Here is a 20,413-nt window from a genome sequence, read left to right as displayed (position 1 = left end):
CTTTGCTGCACCCCCTTTGCCTCTTCTTCCATGAGAGCTGACATTCAGAATTGGGGATGGTGTAAAAGTCCTGCCGCTGGCAGCCACCATTTTTTGAGTGCTTACTGTGTGCCTGGCATGTGTTCAGAGGTTTATGTGTCTTTATCTGTTTTCATCCTACCACCACGCTGTGAGAGTCAGTGTTATTGCTACCCCACTTTTTGAATGAGGAACCTGAGGCTCAGGAGTGGTAAATTGTGGCCCCGAGTCACCCAGGTTGTAAGTGGTGGAGCCGGCATTCACAGTCCAGTGTGTGGGGCCCCACTCTGCTGCCTCTGGCAGATGAGGCCACCAACCCTTGCCCCTGACAACGCGAGGAAGCAGAAACACTTAAAAGCACAGCCCCCCTCTGTGACTGCCCTGGTATTTGGTACCGACGTTCCTATTCCAGGGAAAGGACCTAGAAGCAGCTTCCAACTCCCTGTCCCAAAGTAGGCTGCCACTTCATGCACATTTTCTCCCTGGTGTTCAGTGGTTCAGAGTTGAGGGTGCCCTAGAGGGAGGGCCCTGCCTCATCTCACCACGGGATACCTGGATTCTCTGGAGGACATGTCCTCCAGGCCAAGCCTGTCCCCAGCTCCACCCTAGACTGTCAGCCTTGCTCTCAGATGCCCCTCTCCCCTTCTCCGAGAGCCCCATCTGGCTCACGGTTATTAGGAATAGAAATGATGATGTTCATCACAAGGCACCAGAACTGGAAGAGACTTGGCTAAACTGTTTCTCTTTTGCAGAAACTGCAAGTCCTCTGATTTCCAATCCTTTCCCTCTCCTACAGAGTAAGTGATGGTCCCGTTGGGTTTTCAGGGCTGGAGAGGGTGAGGCAGGGCAGGGAATTTACTCAGCTGGCCATATCCTCTGAGGACCTTCCCAGAGCAGCTGACTTGGGCCACCCTCCTGGGCCAACCCCAAAGCTGGCAGAGGCTGATGGGGTGGAGGAGCTTGGACAGGGGCAAGGCAGAACCCTGACCGGGCAGCCTGCCTCCACTACCCAAGCCCTGAAGGAAGCCAGGCCTCCCGATTCCTGCTCATTGGGGCAGCCTCAGGACACCTCTTCCGAGCCCCACCTCAGCCATCTTTGCTCTCTTTTCCTTATTCTTTTCACCCCTCTTCCTTTCTTCTTCCTCCCTCTTCTCTCTGTCGGCACTGAGCTGTGTTGGGAACACTGGGATGAAGGATAAAGCCCATCGTACACTTGTTCCCTTCCAGCATGCACTCTCCCTCTTTTCTGCCCTTGCCCCTTCTTATTCCCATTTCCTCAGGCTTTGCTGTGGCTTTCTCCACCTTTTACCTTCTGTCTTGCTTTCCCCCTCCTGTTTACCGCCCTGTGTGTCTGTTACTTTGTGTTTTGTTCACTACACATTCATTCATACATTCATTCAGCCAACAGTGCAGTGACCTCTGAGTGGTTCCACAGGCAGAGAGATGGGCTATGAAACAAATAAGACGTGATCCCTGCCCTGAGAGAGCTCTTGGTCTAGTGATGTTGTCCTTCCGTTCCCACATCGTCCCCGGTGCCCAGAACAGTGCCTGGCACACAGTGAGCACTCAATAAATGCCCACTTCATTGAAGAGATTGTCCCCTTATCTGCATGTCTTCCTGTCTCCATCGCTCCTTCCTTTCCCCCAGCCTCTCCCTCGCTGATTTATAGACAGGGGAGGCAGACAGGTTGGGCCTAGAGCCCCAAAACCCAATGTGTGTGTGGGTTCCCAGTGCCAAAGTTGCCACAGTCCAGCAGAGGGACGGCCAGGTTTACTCTGCCCCTAACATGGCTGCCTCGCATCTCCCCCCAGAACCCTACACCTGTGGCGCCTGTGGCATCCAGTTCCAGTTCTACAACAACCTCTTGGAGCACATGCAGTCCCATGCAGGTAAGGGGCCCAAGGGGTATTAGCCACATGGCAAGCCTGAATCCATGGGCAGAAGTGTGCAGCTGGAAAATGTCCAAGCTGGCCAGGCAGCCACTGCCTATGGACAGCCCGGTACTCTGCAAAGGGAAACACTAGGGGTCCCTGCCACGCCTTTCCTCAGAGTGATCCTCTGGAGGCACGAGAAGTAGTGTGTGAAACATACCTGACACGTAATGGTGGTTCCAGAATTGGCAGCTGCTGTTAGTACAGTTACCAAAACCAGTTGCCATCAAGTCAGCTCCTACTCGTGGCGACCCCATGTGTGTCAGAGTAGAACTATAGTCTGTAGAGTTTTCAATAGCTGATTTTTTGGAAGTAGATTGCCAAGCCTTTCTTCTGAGGTGCCTTTGGATGGACTCGAACCTCTAGCCCATTTAGTTAGTATCTGAGTGTGTTAACCATTTGCACCACCCATGGACTCCATTATTACTATTACTAGTACTATTTGTATCCTTCTTAGGTTTACATGTCCTCTAGGTGTGGCCTGGCGACCATGGGGTACTAGTCTCTTGTCTTAAGATTCTCTTAGTGTGATCTCCATTCATTCATTCTTTCATTCAGCATATGTTTACTGGGTATTTGCTGTACACTAGGCACTAACTCATATGATCTTTTTTGGATCCTATTATTCTAATGAATTCATTAAAATCAGGCTAGTCTCTGGATTGGCAGCCAAGACCCTTGGAAGTTCTAGCCCTGCTCTAACTGGTGTGCCTTGATGCTTTGTGACCTCAGGAGGAAACTGTGTGTCCCTCCGGGTGTCTCCGTCTGGAGACCAAGGGCACTGGAACCTCTGGTCTCCAACTGCCCTCCTCACTCCAAGGTTCTGTCTTTATGAGTCTCACATCTCAAGCTGTCTTTGCCATCAACCATCTTTCACCAGGGAAGGCCTTGAAGGTAGGCTGAGGGAGCCAGGAGCCATGGAAGCTTCAGAGCTAGTGACAGCCATTGGAAGGCTGCGTGGGGACCACGGCCTGAGCGCACACTCCACAGCTTAGACCCTCCTCAGCCTCTGAAACCCCAGACCCTCCACCCACCCCTCTGCCAGCTTCTGGAAGCCTAGCAGTAATTAGGGCAGAGTCTCAGTAGCTGTGCTTCCCACTAAAGGAGGAGGCCATTAAAATGCAAATCGAGGCTGGGCCCTGCAGTAGCCCCACCTCACCCAAGCATCTAGGCTTGTTTTCCAGGAGGAGCTTTGGACTGCTTTGTTGTGGTCCAGCGCAGCCAGAGAATGCTCCCTGGCACTCCAGTGCAAAGCATTCAAAATCCCGGCCAGGCTGAATCAGGATTAAAGGATTGACTCCATAGAGAGAAATTAAGCATCATGATCTTCACAGTTCACAGCACCACTGATAAGGAGGATCAGCCTCGAATAACACCAATCTCATTAAGGGGCTGCTGAATAGCACAGGGTAATTCTTGCTAATAAACTTCCTGTTCTGTGGGAAAACCTGTCTTGCCCCGGGTGACAGCTCAGGAGTGTGTTTTGGCAGTAGTAATACTAAAAATAGCTAACATCTAGTGAGTGCTTACAAATGTGTCAAGTGTGGCACTTAGAGCTTTATGTAGATTATTGCATCAAATCTTCCCCAACAAACCTGTTAGCTAGCTGACACTATCATCTCCATTATACAGATGAGAAGACTGAGGTTCAGAGAACATAATCACTGGCCCAGTGATACTCATCTAGTAAAAATGATCCAACATGTTTTGAGCTCTTACTTTGTGCCAGGCCTTGTTCTAAGAGTTTTATGCGGATTAACTCATTTAATTCTCAGAACAGCCCTCTGAGTTAAGTGTTCATATTAGCTCTGTTTTGTAGGCAAGTAAACTGAGACACAGAATCATTATGTAACTTGCTCAAGGCTATGTGGTCACAAATGACAGGACCAGGATTTCAACCCGCACTGTGAACTCCAGAGCCTGTGCTTTCAGCAACCACCTTATGCAGCCTCAGGTAGACCAGGAGGAGGATTAGCAGAGATGGCAGCTCCTTAGAGATCATTCCTTCCAGCTCCCTGATTACAGCATTGTCAGGAGGATGGTGGCCAAGAGGAATGCAGGGATGTCCCCAGGCAGCCAACAAGTTGGCCACTCATGGTTTCAGGATTTTGGTGGTGGCCAGACCTGGTTTCTGATTCCTTTCAGCCACTTCACTTCTCTGGACTTGAGTCTTCTCATCTGTAAAGTGGACTAATAAGCCCTACCTACAGGGAGGGGTGAGGGTTCTGGAGATGACATATGTAACGTATTGAGGGCCATGACATGTTCTAAGACCCAACAACAGCAGATGCGTCCTTTTCCATCCCCTGCTAGAAACAGCTGCTTTCTTCTCCCTGAAATAATCTCTCTCTGCAAGACAGCCTTTACTCCAGCTTTGCATTCAGCCCTCTGCAGAAAAATGTATGTGACTGTGGTACACAGGCATAGCCACATCCAGTAAACCTTATTTTCAGCTCAGGCTATGGGTATAAATCAGGTCTGTCCCCAGAGCATTTACCGAGTACCTCACCCATGTCAGGAGCAGTGTCTGTGGGATATACCAAAAAACCAAACCCATTGTTATCAGATTGAATTTGACTCAGTGATCTTACAGGACGGAGTAGAACTGCCCCATAGAGTTTCCAAGGCTGTAATCTTTACGGAAGCAGACTGCCACATCTTTCTTTCATGGATCTGCTAGTGGGTTCAAACCACTGACTTGGTTAGCAGCTGAGCACTTAACCTCTGCACCACCAGAGCTCCTTTCTGTGGGATACAGAAGGAATATTTTTGTAATCAGCCAGTACTAGTCATTGCTGTCAAATGCTAGGTTGAGTAATTGCGATTCCAAGTCGTGCGGAAGGGCAAAGAATGGGGCAGTCATCCTGCAGCTCACCTAGAGAGTTGAAGTGACTAACTCAACATGGCAGAGCCAGGTTCAAATCCAGGCAGTGGCTTCACGAAGGTTGGTGTTACCCAGTGTGGTAACTCATGGTGCCACTCCTTGCCATGGACAGGGCCAGCCAGTGAACGTCCCCACCCCCGTGCAGGCCCAAATCCCCTGCCCCTTTCGGCCCTCCCCACTGCAGCTCCTCAGAGTTCCTCCCCTCTCCTATTGGCCAAGGCAGAGACCCTCCTCTACCTGCCCACACCCTGACTGGGGGGTGATGAGTTACTGTACGGGGTGACACCAGCCCTAGTGATACCACTGCCTTGGCGGCGCATCCCCCTACACTGTCAGCTCACCTGCCACCGTGCCACACCCCTCTAGTGATGCCACTGAATCCAGGGCTTCAACAACCTGAACTCTACTGGAGTCAACAAGAAAGACTGCTTGTTCTCATTTTAAAATTTGTGCTTGTTATTTTCCTTTTTAAAAGTAAGGTCTGTTCACTAAAGGAAGTAGGGAAAATGCAGAGAAGTTAGAAAATGAAGCATCAGCTGTAATCTCAGTACTCACTGTTACTATTTTAATAGATTTCTTTCCAGTCTATTAAAAATCAGATTTACTGAGATATAATTTACCAAATTTAAGAGTACAGGTTGATGGGTTTTGACAAATGTAGACAGTCACTTAACCACCATCACCGTCAAAATGTGTAACATTACTGTCCACCCAGAAAGTTCCTTCATGCCCCTTTACAGCCAATCTCTTCCCTCCACCTAGCCCATGACAACCGCTGTCTGCTTTTTATCACTGTAGTTTTACGTGTATTGGAATTTTTTATAAATGGAATCACACAATTGGAATTAGTAACATTTTGTGTATGGTTTCTTTCACTTAGTGGGCTTTTGAGCTTCATTCATGTTATCAAATCTTATCAGTAGTTCTTCTTTATTGCCAAGTAGTGTTCCATTGTTCAAATATACCACACTTTGTTTATCCATTCACCAGTTGATAAACAATTGGTTTGTTGTCTCCAATTTTAGGCTATTATAAGTAAAGCTGCTATGAACATCAAGTACAAGTGTGTGTGTGTGGACGTATGTTTTTTTTTAATTTTATTGTAAAAATATACACAGCAAAGTATACGCCATCTCAGCAGTTTTCTACATGTGACACTGATGACTTCAAGTTGTACAACCATTTTCACTGTCCTTTTCCAAATCATTACACCATCATTAACATGAACTTGATGCCCCCTAAATGGACATATGTTTTCACTTCTCTTGGGTATATACCTAGGAGTGGAATTACTGGATCATATGTGAACTCTGTGTTTAACCATTTGAGGAACTGCCAGACTGTTTTCCAAAGCAGTTTCACTGTTTTACATTCCCACCAGCAATATATGAGGGTTCTGATTTCTCCACATCCTCACCAACACTTGTTATTGTCTGTCTTTTTCATTGTGGCCAGCCTAATGGGTATGAAGTGGTATCTTTTTATAGTTTTGATTGGCATGTCCCTGATAACTAAAGATATTGAGCATCTTTTCATGTGCTTATTGGCCAATTGTATCTCTTCTTTGGAGAGATATCTATTCCAATCCTTTGCCTGTTTTTCACTTGGGTTGTCTTTTTATTATTGAGCAATATATGCTGCTGGATTCAGTTTGCTAGTATTTCATTGAGGATGCTCACGTCTATATTCCTAAGGGATATTGGGCTGTAGTTTTCTTGTGGTATGTTTCTCTAATTTTGTTACCAGGATAATGCCTCATAAAATGAACTGGAATGTGTTTCCTGTTCTTCTGTTTTTTGCAAGAGTTTGTGAAGGATTAGTGTCAGTTCTTCTTTTAATTAATGGTAGAATTCACCAGTGAAGCCATCTGAGCCTGGTGTTTTTTTTCCCTTGGGGGTGGAGGTGGGGAGGGGAGTATTTTTGATTACTAGTTTAGTCTCTTTTCTATAGGTCTGTTCAGATATTCTGTTTCTTCTTGAATCAGTTTCAGTAATTTATACCTTTTAAGGAATTTTTCCATTTCATCTAGGTTATCTAATTTGTTAGCATACTGTTGTTTATAGTATTTCCTTATAAACCCTTTTATTTCTGTAAGGTTGATGAACTGTAGGTTTTTTATAGTTGCCCTTTATCAGGTTGAGGAATTTCCTTTCTCTTCCTAGTTTGCTGAGAGTTTGTATCATGAAGCGGTGTTGAATTTTGTCACATTTTTTACGTGTATTTATGTCTGTTGTCATGATTTTTCTTCTTTATTCTGTTAGTTTTGGTAATATCACTGATTGATTTTTATTATTAACCCAACTTTCATTTCTATGTATATATTGCTGTATTCAGTTTACTAATATTTTGTTAAGGATTTTATGTCTGTGTTCATAAGGGATATTGGTCTGTAGTTCTTTTCTTGTAATGATTTTCTGCAGTTTGGGATTAGGATAATGCTGGCTTCCTAAAATGAGTTGAGAGGTGTTCTCTCCCCTCTTATTTTCTGGAAAATTTTGTATTATTTCTTCCTTAAATATTTGGTCAAGTTCAACAGTGGAACCCATCTGGACCTTGAGGTTTTGTTTATGTGTGTGTGGGAAGTTATTTAACTATGAATGCAGTTTTATATATATATTATAGAACTATTCAAGTTATCTATTTTTTCTTGAGTGAACTTTGGTGCTTTGTGTCTTTCAGAGTTTTTTGTTTCACCTAAGTTGTAGAATTTATTGGCATAAAGTCATTCTAATATTACATTTTTATCCATTTAATATCTATCTGTAGCTTCTGTAATGATGTCTTCTATTTCATTCCTGATGTTGATAATTTGTATCTTTTTTTTTTATCATTCTGGCCAGAAGTTTACCAATTTTATTCATCTTTACAAAGAATCAGCTTTTGGTTTCTGTATTATGTTTATCTATTTTCTGTTTCACTAATTTCCACTTTTATATGTATTATTTCCTTTCTTCTCCTTACTTTAGGTTTAATTTACTCATCATCTTTTGGTTTCACAAGGTGGAAGCTTCTATCACTGATTTTAAACTGTTCTTCTTTTCTAATATAAGCATCTAATGCTATAAATGGAGACCTGGTGGTGTAATGTTTAAGAGCTCGGCTGCTAACCAAAAGGTCAGCAGTTCGAATCCACCAGCTGCTCCTTGGAAATCCTATGGGGCAGTTCTGCTCTGTCCTATAGGATCACTATGAGTCGGAATCAACTCAGCGGCAACAGGTTTGGTATTTTTGGTTCTAATGGTGTAAATAAGCCTTGCTTTAGACTGATCTTGCGTATTTTGAAATGTTATATTTTTGTTTTCATTTAGTTCAAAATATTACCTAATTTCTCTTATGTTTAATTTTCAAATGGTTATTTTTCCAAATGTATTTTTGTTATTGATTTCTAATTTAATTATGTTATAGTCAGAGAACATACTTTGTATAATTTCATCCGTTTTAGATTTATTAAGACTTATTTTATGGTTCAGAATATGTATATCTTGTTGAACATTCCCTGTGTACTTGCAAGGCGTGTGTATTCTACTCTTACTGAGTATTCTATAAATGTAGGTTGGGCCAAGTTGACTGATAGTGTTATTTAAGACTTCTATACATCCTTACTGATTTTTCTTTTGTCTGCTTTAGAAAAATTTCAGCCATTATTTCTTCAAATATTTTTCTTCCTACCTCCCTTTTCTAGATTCCAATAAAATGTATCTTAGACTGCTTGATAGTGGACAGTGCCAAATTATTACTGAGAGAAGATGGTTGAAATTTCCAAATATAATTGTAGATTGTCTATTTTCCCTTTCAGTTTTGTCAGTTTTTGCTTCATGGGTTTTGAAGCTCTGTTATCATGTACATACACATTTAGAATTACTATATCTTGGAAGTTTGAATTGGGAGTTGCTTGTTTCATGAATGGCTATTGGATTTTGTCATATTTTATCTTTATGCAGTGATATCATCATGCAGTGTCTTTATCTCTGGTAATATTCTGTGTTCTGGGGTTTATTTTTTTTCTGATAATAATATCACACCTCCAGCTTTCTTTTCATTACTGTTTGCATGTTATGTCTTTATTCAGCATTTTAATTTAACTAATCTGTGCCTTTATATTTGAAAAGCTTTCTTTTAGACATCGTATTTTTGGGTCTTTTTTAATTTAGTATGACAATCTGATTCTTACTTGAAATGTCAAGACCATTTACATTTAATGTAATTATCAGTATTATTGAGTTTAAATCTGGTATGTTACTGTTTGTTTCCTATTTATCTCCTTTGTTCTTTGTTCCTTTTTACAAAAATGTCCTGCAGTTTTTGGATTCAGAATTTATTATTATTCCATTTTATCTTCACAACCAACTTATTAGCTATAACTCTGTTTTAGCTTTTATGATTTATTTAGGGTTTACACTATATATTTTTAACTTCTCACAGTCTATCTTCAAATATTAGGCCCTTTTCCAAATACTGTGAGAACCTTTCAACAATATACTTTTATTTCCCTTCCATGTCTTGTAATACTATTGTTGTTATTCATTTTACTTTACATTTACACTGTATGTTATTATTTACATGCATTTACACTGTACATGTTATTATTTTTTCAGTGAACAGTTATTTGTATTTTAAAGATATGAAATATGAGGGAAAAATATTTTTTGTTTATCTACATGTATATAATTTCCAGCACTCTTCATTCCTGTTAGTAGATCTAGATTCTTATTTGATGTCATTCCTCTTGGGCCTGGAGGACTTCTTCTAACATTTCTTATAGTGAATGTCTGCCTTTGTTTGTCTCGAAAGTCTTTATTTCATCTTCATTTTTGAAATATCACTAGGTATAGTATTTTAGGTTGACATTTTCTTTCAGTACTTTGTTCCATTGCCTTCTGATTTGCATAAGTTCTGATGGGAAGTGTATTGTCATTCTCATTTCTGTTAATTTGTACATAATGTGTCCTTTTCCCCCTCTGGCTACTTTCAAGATTTTCTTTTAATTGGCTTTCAACAATTTGTTTATGATAGAATGATATACCTTGATGGTGTTTTATTTATGTTTATTTTGTTTGGAGTTTGTTGAGCTTTTTGAATCTGTGGGCTTACGGTTTTCATCAGGTTTGGAACATTTTTGGTTATTATTTATTCAGATATTTTTCTGTCTCACCCCAAGACTCCAATTATATGTTTATTAGACTGCTTGAAACTGTCCATTGTCTGTACATTTATTTTCAGTCTTTTGCCCTCTCTGTTTTTCATAATGGATAGTTCTCTTGCCCCATCCAACAATGGAATGAGCAAGTTCACTAATCCTTTCTTCTGTGCCATCTAATCTCCTCTTAGCCCATATAGTCCATTTTTCATATGCATTTTATTTTTATCTCTAGAAGATCCACTTGAGTTGTTTTTTGTTTCGTTTTACATCTTCCATTTTCTTCCGTATCATGTTCGTGATTTCTTTTATATCTTTGAACATATTTGTATAAATTATAACAGTTGTTTTAAGGTTCTTATTTGCTAATTCTGTCATTTCTGGGTCTGTTTCTATTGATTGGTTTTTCTCGTGCTTATAGGTAATATTTTCCTACTACTTTGAATATATGATCATTTTTATTGGATTCTGGACATTGTGAATTTTACATTGTTGGATTCTGGATTTTGTTCTATTCCTTTAAAGAGTGTTGAACTTTGTTCTGGCATGCAGTTTAATTATGTGGAATCAGCTTGATACTTCTGCAGTTTTCTTTAATACATATTAAAACCCAAAAAAAACCAAACCTGTTGCTGTCAAGTTGATTCCAACTCATAGCAGCCCTATAGGACAGGGTAGAACTGCCCCACAGGGTTTCCAAGGAACTCCTGGTACATTCGAACTACCAGCCTTTTGGTTAGCAGCTGTAGCTCTTAACCACTATGCCACCAGGGTTTCCTAATACATATTAGGGCAGGTTTAATGCAGTTTTTAATTTATGGCTAGGTTACCCCATAGTAAGGGGAGTCTACATAACTCCTCATGCCTTGAGGTCTCTCTGCTCTGGGTAATGAGAATGCAAATTGTCCCCACCTTGTGTGAGCCTTGGGAATTATTGTACCTACTGCTGTCTAGTGGCTCTTTCATCAGCCTTGTTGTGGAATGTCACCCCATGCATGCACAGATCAGTATTCAGCAAAGACTTGTGGGAACCCCACTGCAGGTAATTTTTATATGATTATCTTCATTTTTCCAAATGATGAAAATGAGACTTCACAAACATGAGAAAGTTGTCTAAGGAGCAGCCAGGTTTTGAACCCTAGCCTGACTCCCAGAAGCCATGTTTTTCTTTTACCCACTGTGCTCTATTTTTCATCTTTTTAGTAAGCAGGCCTCTTGCACTTTAAGGTAACAAACTGTCCCTGTGTGCCCACAGCTGACAATGAGAACAACATGGCCTCCAACCAATCTCGATCACCATCTGCTGTTGTGGAAGAGAAGTGGAAACCTCAACTGCAGAGGAACAGTGCCAATAACAGTAGGTCTTCTCCCAGGGCTGGAGCCCTGGTGGCTCATGGGACCCACGGACCTTCTAGTTCATGCTCTTGTTGCCTCTGTCCACCATCCCACCACCTCTGCCTCCCACGATGGTGCGTGATAATGCACAACAGGCTCAAAAGCACATTTACACCTAAGACCTCATATGCAGGAATTATCACTTCACTGGATGGGCCAAAGGAAGCCCAGGGAGGGGAGGTGATTTGTTTGTGATCAGAAACCACAAATTAGTGAGAGAATCAGAACTAGAATCTACCTCTTCACATTATCTGTTGGCTACTCTTCTTTCCTTTTGCTGTTGCCTTGTACATTTTATTGTCCCAGAGATGTTATTAGAGGCAATTCCTATATTGAAGAGATTAGAGTAATTGGCCTCAGAGGTCAAGGTGAAGGACAGATACAGCAAGTATGTTGCACACATACCACTCTGCATTATTCCCATGCCTGTGGCAGGCATTACTAATCAGTCATAGAACTTTATTCTTGTGAGACCGTCACATGCTAAAAGCAGCCAGCATCACCAAATTGTGTGCAAGATGAAATCCGTTCATTATATCCTAATACTAGGTGCTTAGAGCATTAGGCTGCAGCTGGATCAAGGAGCCTCAAATGCCGGGATTAATTACATCTCTCTTTGTGTCCCCCACCAGCCACAACCAGTGGTTTAACACCCAACAATAGCATGATCCCCGAGAAGGAGCGGCAGAACATCGCAGAGCGGCTGCTGCGAGTCATGTGCGCCGACCTGGGTGCGCTGAGTGTGGTGAGTGGGAAGGAATTCCTGAAGCTGGCCCAGACCTTGGTGGACAGCGGTGCCCGCTATGGGGCATTCTCTGTCACTGAGATCTTGGGCAACTTCAACACACTGGCGCTGAAGCACCTGCCACGCATGTACAACCAGGTGAAGGTGAAGGTGACGTGTGCCTTGGGCAGCAACGCCTGCCTGGGCATTGGCGTCACCTGCCACTCACAGAGCGTCGGCCCTGACTCCTGCTACATCCTCACAGCCTACCAGGCCGAGGGCAACCACATAAAGAGCTACGTGCTGGGTGTGAAGGGCGCAGACATTCGTGACAGTGGAGACCTGGTGCACCACTGGGTGCAGAACGTGCTGTCGGAGTTTGTGATGTCGGAGATCAGGACGGTGTACGTGACAGACTGCCGGGTGAGCACGTCCGCCTTCTCCAAGGCCGGCATGTGCCTTCGCTGCTCAGCCTGTGCCTTGAACTCAGTGGTGCAGAGTGTGCTGAGCAAGCGGACTCTGCAGGCCCGCAGCATGCACGAGGTCATTGAGCTGCTCAATGTGTGCGAGGACTTAGCGGGCTCTACCGGCCTGGCAAAGGAGACCTTCGGGTCACTGGAGGAGACCTCACCACCGCCCTGCTGGAACTCAGTCACGGACTCGCTGCTGCTGGTGCACGAGCGCTATGAGCAGATCTGCGAGTTCTATAGCCGGGCCAAGAAGATGAACCTCATCCAGAGCCTCAACAAGCACCTGCTCAGCAACCTGGCCGCCATCCTGACACCAGTGAAGCAAGCAGTCATCGAGCTGAGCAATGAGAGCCAGCCCACCCTGCAGCTGGTGCTGCCCACCTACGTCCGTCTGGAGAAGCTCTTCACGGCCAAGGCCAACGATGCAGGCACCGTCAGCAAGCTGTGCCACCTCTTCCTGGAGGCACTCAAGGAGAACTTCAAGGTGCACCCCGCACACAAGGTAGCCATGATTCTGGACCCGCAGCAGAAGCTGCGGCCCGTCCCGCCCTACCAGCATGAGGAGATCATTGGCAAGGTCTGCGAGCTCATCAATGAGGTGAAGGAGTCCTGGACTGAGGAGGCCGACTTTGAACCCGCCACCAAGAAGCCCCGCTCTGCCACTGGTGAGAACCCCACAGCTCAGGAGGACGATCGGCTTGGGAAGAATGAGGTCTACGATTACCTGCAGGAGCCCCTCTTCCAGGCCACCCCTGATCTCTTCCAGTACTGGTCATGTGTGACCCAAAAGCACACGAAACTCGCCAAGCTTGCCTTCTGGCTCTTAGCAGTCCCGGCAGTGGGGGCCAGGAGCGAGTGTGTAAATATGTGTGAACAGGCCCTTCTAATCAAAAGGAGACGACTGCTAAGTCCAGAAGATATGAACAAACTCATGTTTCTGAAATCCAACATGCTTTAAGACTTGACTTTAAGGAAGAAAAGAAGAAAAGAAAGGAAGAAAAGAAAAAAAAAGAACATTAGGGAAAAAAAACACAACACTGTCACAAACAAAGAAAAGGAATTTAAGTTCTAAACACTGTGGACCTCATTATAAATGCCCCCTGGAAACTTAAGTGCTTTTTTCAGTATGTGTGTGCATGTGTGAGCGCACATTCCGTGGTTGTGGGGGGCTCTGTGCTCATCTCCATGGCCACGGAAGCTCCGTGCATGCGTGCACACGCATACGACCCTGGTGCATGTCCATGTGCCTACTCGTGGGCACGTGTGCGTTAAACTGGGCATGTCAGGAAAGCTGAGTGTGTGGGAAAGAGGGAAGACACTTCACCTCCTTTTTCTCCATTAGGGGGCTTTAAAAGACTCCGTTTTCAGGTGTGCAGATTGGTAGAAAGCTGATGTTGTAAAATGTTCAGGCAGCTGAGATCTGAAGTGACTTGACGTTCTCTGTCCTTCATCCCGTGTTCCCTGTCTCCCCCCCACCAGCACCCCTGCTGTCCTGTGTCCCCTCTCTCTCCTCCGGCTGCTCTGCCATGGATTCTCTAAACGGCATCAGATGGACAGTTTCTGCACTGGACTTTGTTTCTTGTTCACCTTCAGGGCATTGAGCTGCTGCCTCTGTGACACCCCTTGGGTGTTTTGGGGTAGCCGCCTTAGAAACACACCTGTCTATCTCCCCAAATCAGGAAAGGAGACTTTAAGAATATAAAGCTGACTTTTTGCTTTTTAATATAAGATAGAAAAACAAAAAGACATTTTTCAGATAAGTACAGATACTGTCTCCACTCCTTAAGTGATTTTTTTCCTAACATTTTAGCAATTTCTACCTTTTTTTGGGGGGGGTTGTTTTGTTTCTTAAATTTTATTTAGACTCTGCTAGGAGGCACTGAATGTGTATAACTTATGTTTTGGAGTCTTTTTTTTTAATTGCCCTTTTTGTTCTTCAAGTCACACTGTAAACTAGCTCATCTCAATGGTATATCCAAAATCCTAAGGTTTTTATTTAGCCTTCCTTGTACAGTCTAGAGTTTTCACGTATTTGATCAGCCAAGACCAAGAAATTGGCTGCACTGTTTTGGAGACCAGGGGCGGGGGAGGAGTCACAGGTTTCACACATGTTGCGTTTGGTGGAAGCCATAGGGGAAGCATGTGGCTTAGGAATTCTCCTGAATGTAAGTGGAAGACCCACCCTCCTGGTTGGCTGTGTCTGGTACTGCGAATGTCCGATTTATATACCCAGAGTGCATTACACTACTCACCACTTCACTGACACTCCCACTCAGCAGGGACTCTGGAGTCCATCTGTAGTCACATAGTCATGTTCATCACACCTCAGACTCACAGCCTCCCCTCCCTTCCCAGAACCCCAGGGGTTCAGGCAGTATGGTGGCCCACAGCCCCTGGAGTCCCCTCAGGCCTCCTTTCTAAGACAGTTGTTGAGCATGGTGCCTTGGGGCCAAACGGTTGATGTTCTTGAGGGTGGGGTGGCATTAGACCACACTTGACTTGATGCTGTGAAAGATGTATTTAGGCTTTTCTGTCCTGCTACCCTGTTTGTGAGCAATTGAGATTCTACATTCTCAGTCCAGGTGCTCGAGAAGTGGTTCCATCAGAATCAGTGCTCAGCAGCCCTACCTGTTAGTGAATAAAGTGCTTGTGGTCCCAACGCCCTGCCCCGCCCGCCCCCATGACTGTAGCTGTGGGGAAGACATGTTACGCTAAGTGCTCCATCTGAGAATATCCACCATTGTGGTGGGGGGCTATTTGCAAAGGCACATTCTCCCATCCTGGGGTTGGCTACGCCGCCTCCATCCTTTCCCAGTGATAAAGCATTACCCAACTACAAGATACCTCGACTACAAAAAGCACTGTATGATAGCCCTACCGCCCACCCCCCAGATCCTTGGCAGGAGGGGCGTGAAGTTGGTTGAAAACTCAAGAAGGCTTAGCCCTGGGCCCAGAACACAGTCCTGGGGGCCAAGCCTGCACACTCTGCCTCATGAGAACTCACCCAACTCTCCTTCCAGAGCCTTGGACGGATTGAAAGAGAAATGAATCAGAGTGGACCATTTGCACATTTGCTCCAGCAAGCCATGGTCTCAGGAATCATCACACCATTTCCTCCCCCGGAGAAGTTCTAGGCATTTCCTCCACCACGTTTCCAGCTGGGATCATGCCATCAGAAGAGTCTCCATTTGCATGAAAAGGGGAGAAACCTGGACAGCACCCTCACACCACTTCGCACATTTTGGGAGCACATGAAGACTTGGGTCAGACCCTCAAGGGCATACCAGAAGGTGGCAGAAGGGTTGCTAATGACTGACAGATGCCTACAACAAAAGATCCCTCCAGCTTTGCGTTGCTGCTGGGGAATAGTCCATGACCTGGCACTTTTAGCCACACAAGGAAGATAAGAACTGCCCACTTTGTGAGGTCTATGGAAGCAGAGCGTTGTCTTCCCTCTGCTTGGAGCAGAGCTGTGCTAGTGTCTCCCCATCACTGGGCCGGTTAGAAAATGGTTAGGCATTCCACTTTCTTGCAGAGTCATCAGAGTCCAAGTGGAGATGTGCATTTAGAGCACTCAGCATTCTTGTCTTTGGAACTTGGGGATATCTGCCTTCCAGAAAGACAAATGGACAGAGTAGGTCTTGTTAAACTCTAGACATCTGTTCATACATTGTCACCTCATACCTCGATCCTACTTCGCAGCTCAATCTAGTACTTAGACGTTGGCTTGCCTCTGCAGGTTTGATGTGAATGCCACTAAGTACTCAGAAAGCCATCTCCTCCATCAGATAACAAGGTGGCAGGCAGTCATTTCTCTCTTCTGCCCTCAGTTCCCCCAAATAGTGGTGTCACCAACAAGAAAGGTTGGGCCCCCCTCAGTCTCCTTTCTCCCAGAGCCTATTCCCATTAGTGTAAATCCTGCTGCAACGAACAGCTTGAGCCATTGGCCCCTTTATTTCCAGCAATATCCACCTTATTCAAATTCTGCTTCAGCCAAAGGATTGAGATAGGCTCTTCCAGCCCATCTCCTGGCATTCAGCCTGCCCTTGACTTTGTAAAGAATTTGCTGTCTGCGTCCCAGCTCTGTGACCACTGCGAGTTCTTGGGGGCTGGGAGACCAGGAAGTTGGACCATTTCTGTCATTCTTAGCAGCTCAAGATGGTTGCCTGCTGACTTGAATACAGCTCAGCTCAAGCCCCAGGATTGCCAGAACAGCAGTGGTCTTTGTTTTGACATTCATGGACCCCAGTGGGGAGGAGGAGAAAGCACGCCTCCACTTTGTGGTGGCTTGCCCTCATCTGAGGTTAGTTTGTTTCACCAGCAAAGCCCAGGCCAAGGACCACAGCATCGTGGAAGGAGGGGAGGGTCCCTCAGCAACACCAAAAACAGCAGTACCATCTGCCATGACTGGATGTTCTTGTCCCAGCACAATTCTCCCTTTCCCTCTACCTGGGTCAGTCAGTCAGGCCTGTGGAAACGGAATGGAGGGGCCACCAAGAAAAACTCATTTCTGCCCGTACTTCCTCTCTGGGAGGTTCACAGTGTAAAAGGTCCCCTGCTGTGTCAGTCAGTGAGGAGCTTCACCACCACCCTACTTGATATGCTTGGCATTTGGGATTGACTCTTGACTGGGAAAGGGTACCATGGCTTCCAGGCAAGCAGAGAGTGATATGGATGAGAAGTTATGGGTCTCCTGGATTCCAGAAAAGAACGTTTTGGACAGAAGGTGTGTCAGTCTGGCAAGAGTCCACTCCTTCAGTTTGCCCCCTTTATCTCCTGCACTTTCAAGAAACAGCAGAGAACAACGACAAGGCAAGTTTTCCGCTGTGAAGCTGAACCTCCTGTGTCTTAGGAGACACCTGCTCTTGAACAGGGGCACCTGCTTCCCCCTGGACTTGGTCTAGACTCCTTAGAAAGTGGACACTAGAGAGATGTCAGGGATATAGCATACATTCTAGGGGGCCACAGGTTCACAGAAAGGCTTGAAGTGAATCTGAGCTGAGGATGGAGAAGGGAGGTCCTGTGAGGTGTCCCGAATATTGTCACCATGGTGGGTGTGCTTGAAGAGACAGGAAGAAGAGATGCTTAAAGCAGGGCAGTCAGCCTCCCCCTGCCCCATTGTGCTGCACCAAGTCTGTAGTGTTGCCGTTGGGAATGGTGCCACGCCTCCACCTCTGAGATGTATTTGAAGGAGGGAGGGCTCTTCAGAAGGCTATGGACAAAACCAAGAGACGAAGGCTCAGGCTGTCTCCTGAGACAGTAGATGGGGAGCTACTGGCCCTGCCAGTCTCACCCCAACCCCTGCATCAAGCCGGGCCCATGGGAGACCTGGGCAGGGCCTCACCTCTCCTTCAGTGTGGCTAATGCTCGCTAGGCCAGTTATGGTGAACCAATGATACAGTGTTTTTCCTCTCATGTTTCCCTCCCGGCTTCCCCTTTTTAGGGTTTCCAAGGGGTGGATTTTGTTGCTTTCCTGCCTCATTTTGGTTTGAGGATCGTGGCCAGTAGAGCCCTGGTTTCCACCAAAAGAGCCCTGTGGTTTCCATGAGAAGAGGCGCCTGCTCCATTTTCATAAAGGGTAAGATCGCTAGGTAGTGATTGATGTCTTCATGTCCCACCTCCTCCACAGGTGTCACTTTAAAGATCCAACTGTACAGAGGAGAATTTGCTAGATCTGCAGTTGGGCATTAGCATCACGACCCATGAGGGTCCTACCCACCCACACGGGGTTGAGGCCCATGTCCCACCAGACACCTTGACTCTTTGAACCAAAGTTCCTTAAAGGGGCATGGCCCAGCCTTGTTCGCAACCTCAGGGGCCTGCGATTCCTGTGGCGCTTCCTGAAACCCAGGCTGGCCGGGACGATGGGGCTTGAGACCAGCCAGAAAGAGGGCCTTCTCCCACAACCCAGGAGCCAGCCAAGGATCCTCCTGCCTGCCCAGCTAGGATGGGTGGGTTCCCAAGCAGTGATCTGGGGCTAGGACTTGCCAGCCAGGAGAAGAACTGCACTGCAGAGCTGGGGGCTTTTAGACCACAGGCAATGCACCCAGAGCGATTCTGATCCCAAACATCAGGAACCCGTTTTGTACAACCACCCGAAGAAGCAGAGAGATTTTTTAAGAAGCGTAAATTATTTTCAGTTGTTTTCTGATCCTACCTTTTTCTTTTCCCCGCAAGTTCATGCTGGTGATTCGTTCACATCAGGTAAATCTTGAGAAAGCCTTGGTGCCCCCACCTCTCTCCCACTCCCACTCAGTAACCACGTGCGTGCACCCCCATCCTTTCTCAGTAGTTATGACGTTCTAGGCAATACCACAGACACATCTGACTGTGTCTCTCTCTTCGAGTGCAAGAAACTCAAGTCATCTTTAAAAAAATACAAAAAAAAAAAAAATTTACAAAAACACAAAAAAATATCTTTTTTAGGCCAGAGTTTTCTACAGGTATTAATGAATATTTTTCTTAATCCTTATAAGTTTTATGTGTTTAATATTTCTTAATACCGGTAGCATTAATTTATACTTTTGTAGCAACACAATATTTTTATAAACAGCCAGTGCTTGGCTAAAGTCTTCACGAGGGGTTTACGCAGGGCCATCTTGGGGACCCTGTGTACCATGTACTGTATTAAAAAAAAAAAAAAAAAGTTACCTAATGTCACACTTGCTGTGTTAATTAACAAATGACGTTGTTTGCAGTCTCCTGTATCGTTGGTATGGATCCAACGGCTCTCCAAGGAAAATTGCATGGGGGTTGAGTTGACGGTTCTTGTGACATGTAAACCTCCGAGACCAAACTCGAGGGTTTATTTAGGGTTTTCTGTTTGTCCTTTGGGTTTTTTTGTTTCTCTTTGTTTTGGTACCGTTTCTCCATTTACAGCCAAATCAGTTTCTTGATGTTTAAAACTTTTACTGGTGTCAAATGGAGGAAAGGAACAGAAGAAAGAAAAGATTTTTACAAAGTAATAAAAATAGAAACTGAGCTGTTTAAATGTTGCTGTTATTACCTGTCAGTTATTGTCCAAAAGTGGGACATTCCCAGGGAGAAGAGGAAGGTTCCACTTGGTTCCTTTAAGTCGCCAAAAGCCCCAGCCCAGAATTCAGTACCCTACCCCCGAATTCTTGCAGCATTATTTCCCAGTTGGTTGATGCCAAGGCGAAAAGACATCCTTTTAACAGTTAGAGAGGATCAGTTGCTTAAATGATTTCATGTCAGTGTTGTATTTATGGTTTTACAATAAAACGACCTTTAGGAAGATGGCCGTGTGTGGTGTGTTTCTTGGGTTTGGGGCAGGCCAGAGCATCCAGGTAGGAGCACCGCACCTACAGGGGCATTCGTGAGGGGAGGTGGACCTGAGGGCACCCCAAGGGGGACACGGGCTCTGTGAGTTGGGGTGTTGACTCCTTAGCTGTAAACTCCTAGGTGGCAGGAGAGGCCTGTTCATTGTTCATCTCCAGCACCTGGCCCAGCTCAGCGGGTATTTGATAAATGAGAGAGGGATGCAGGGCCAACAGAAACTGGCCCCTCCCAGGCCTTACCTGTAGATCACTGTCCCATGGAAGGAGGAGTGGATTTATTCTCTTGAGTCATACAGACCCAATGCCTGAGGCATATGTCCAAGTTCACCGTGCCCAGGGGTCATTCATGTGCCTCTCGTGCCTCTTTACTTGGTGGCCTGGGTTTCCCGTATGATGTGTGACATTATATGTGTTGTGCATGTTGTCCATTTTGTGGGAAGAGTGTCCGTGGCTTTTGCCAAATCCTTGATGGCATCTGTCTTAGTTATCTAGTGCTGCTGTAACAGAAATACCACAAGTGGATGGCTTTAACAGAAGTTTATTCTCTCACAGTCT

The 20,413-nt window shown here is 45.2% G+C and overlaps 1 protein-coding gene across 2 annotated transcripts in view; it reads left to right on the top strand.

The window, feature by feature from the left end:
* Positions 1 to 13,566, top strand: part of ZNF618 (zinc finger protein 618) — a 183,049-nt gene extending 169,483 nt beyond the window's left edge. For both annotated transcript variants that reach the window (XM_004372135.1, XM_012554385.1), the window contains exons 12-14: positions 1,831 to 1,908; positions 11,227 to 11,328; positions 11,999 to 13,566. In XM_004372135.1, coding sequence (XP_004372192.1) covers positions 1,831 to 1,908; positions 11,227 to 11,328; positions 11,999 to 13,518 — 1,700 coding nt within the window. In that variant the 3' untranslated portion in view covers positions 13,519 to 13,566. The remainder of the gene's footprint in view (positions 1 to 1,830; positions 1,909 to 11,226; positions 11,329 to 11,998) is intronic.
* The last annotated feature ends 6,847 nt before the right edge of the window (positions 13,567 to 20,413 follow it).

The sequence above is a fragment of the Trichechus manatus genome, unplaced genomic scaffold, assembly GCF_000243295.1.
Source record: "Trichechus manatus latirostris isolate Lorelei unplaced genomic scaffold, TriManLat1.0 scaffold00016, whole genome shotgun sequence".
Taxonomy (NCBI): domain Eukaryota; kingdom Metazoa; phylum Chordata; class Mammalia; order Sirenia; family Trichechidae; genus Trichechus; species Trichechus manatus.
This window is presented reverse-complemented; position numbering and strand designations above follow the sequence as displayed.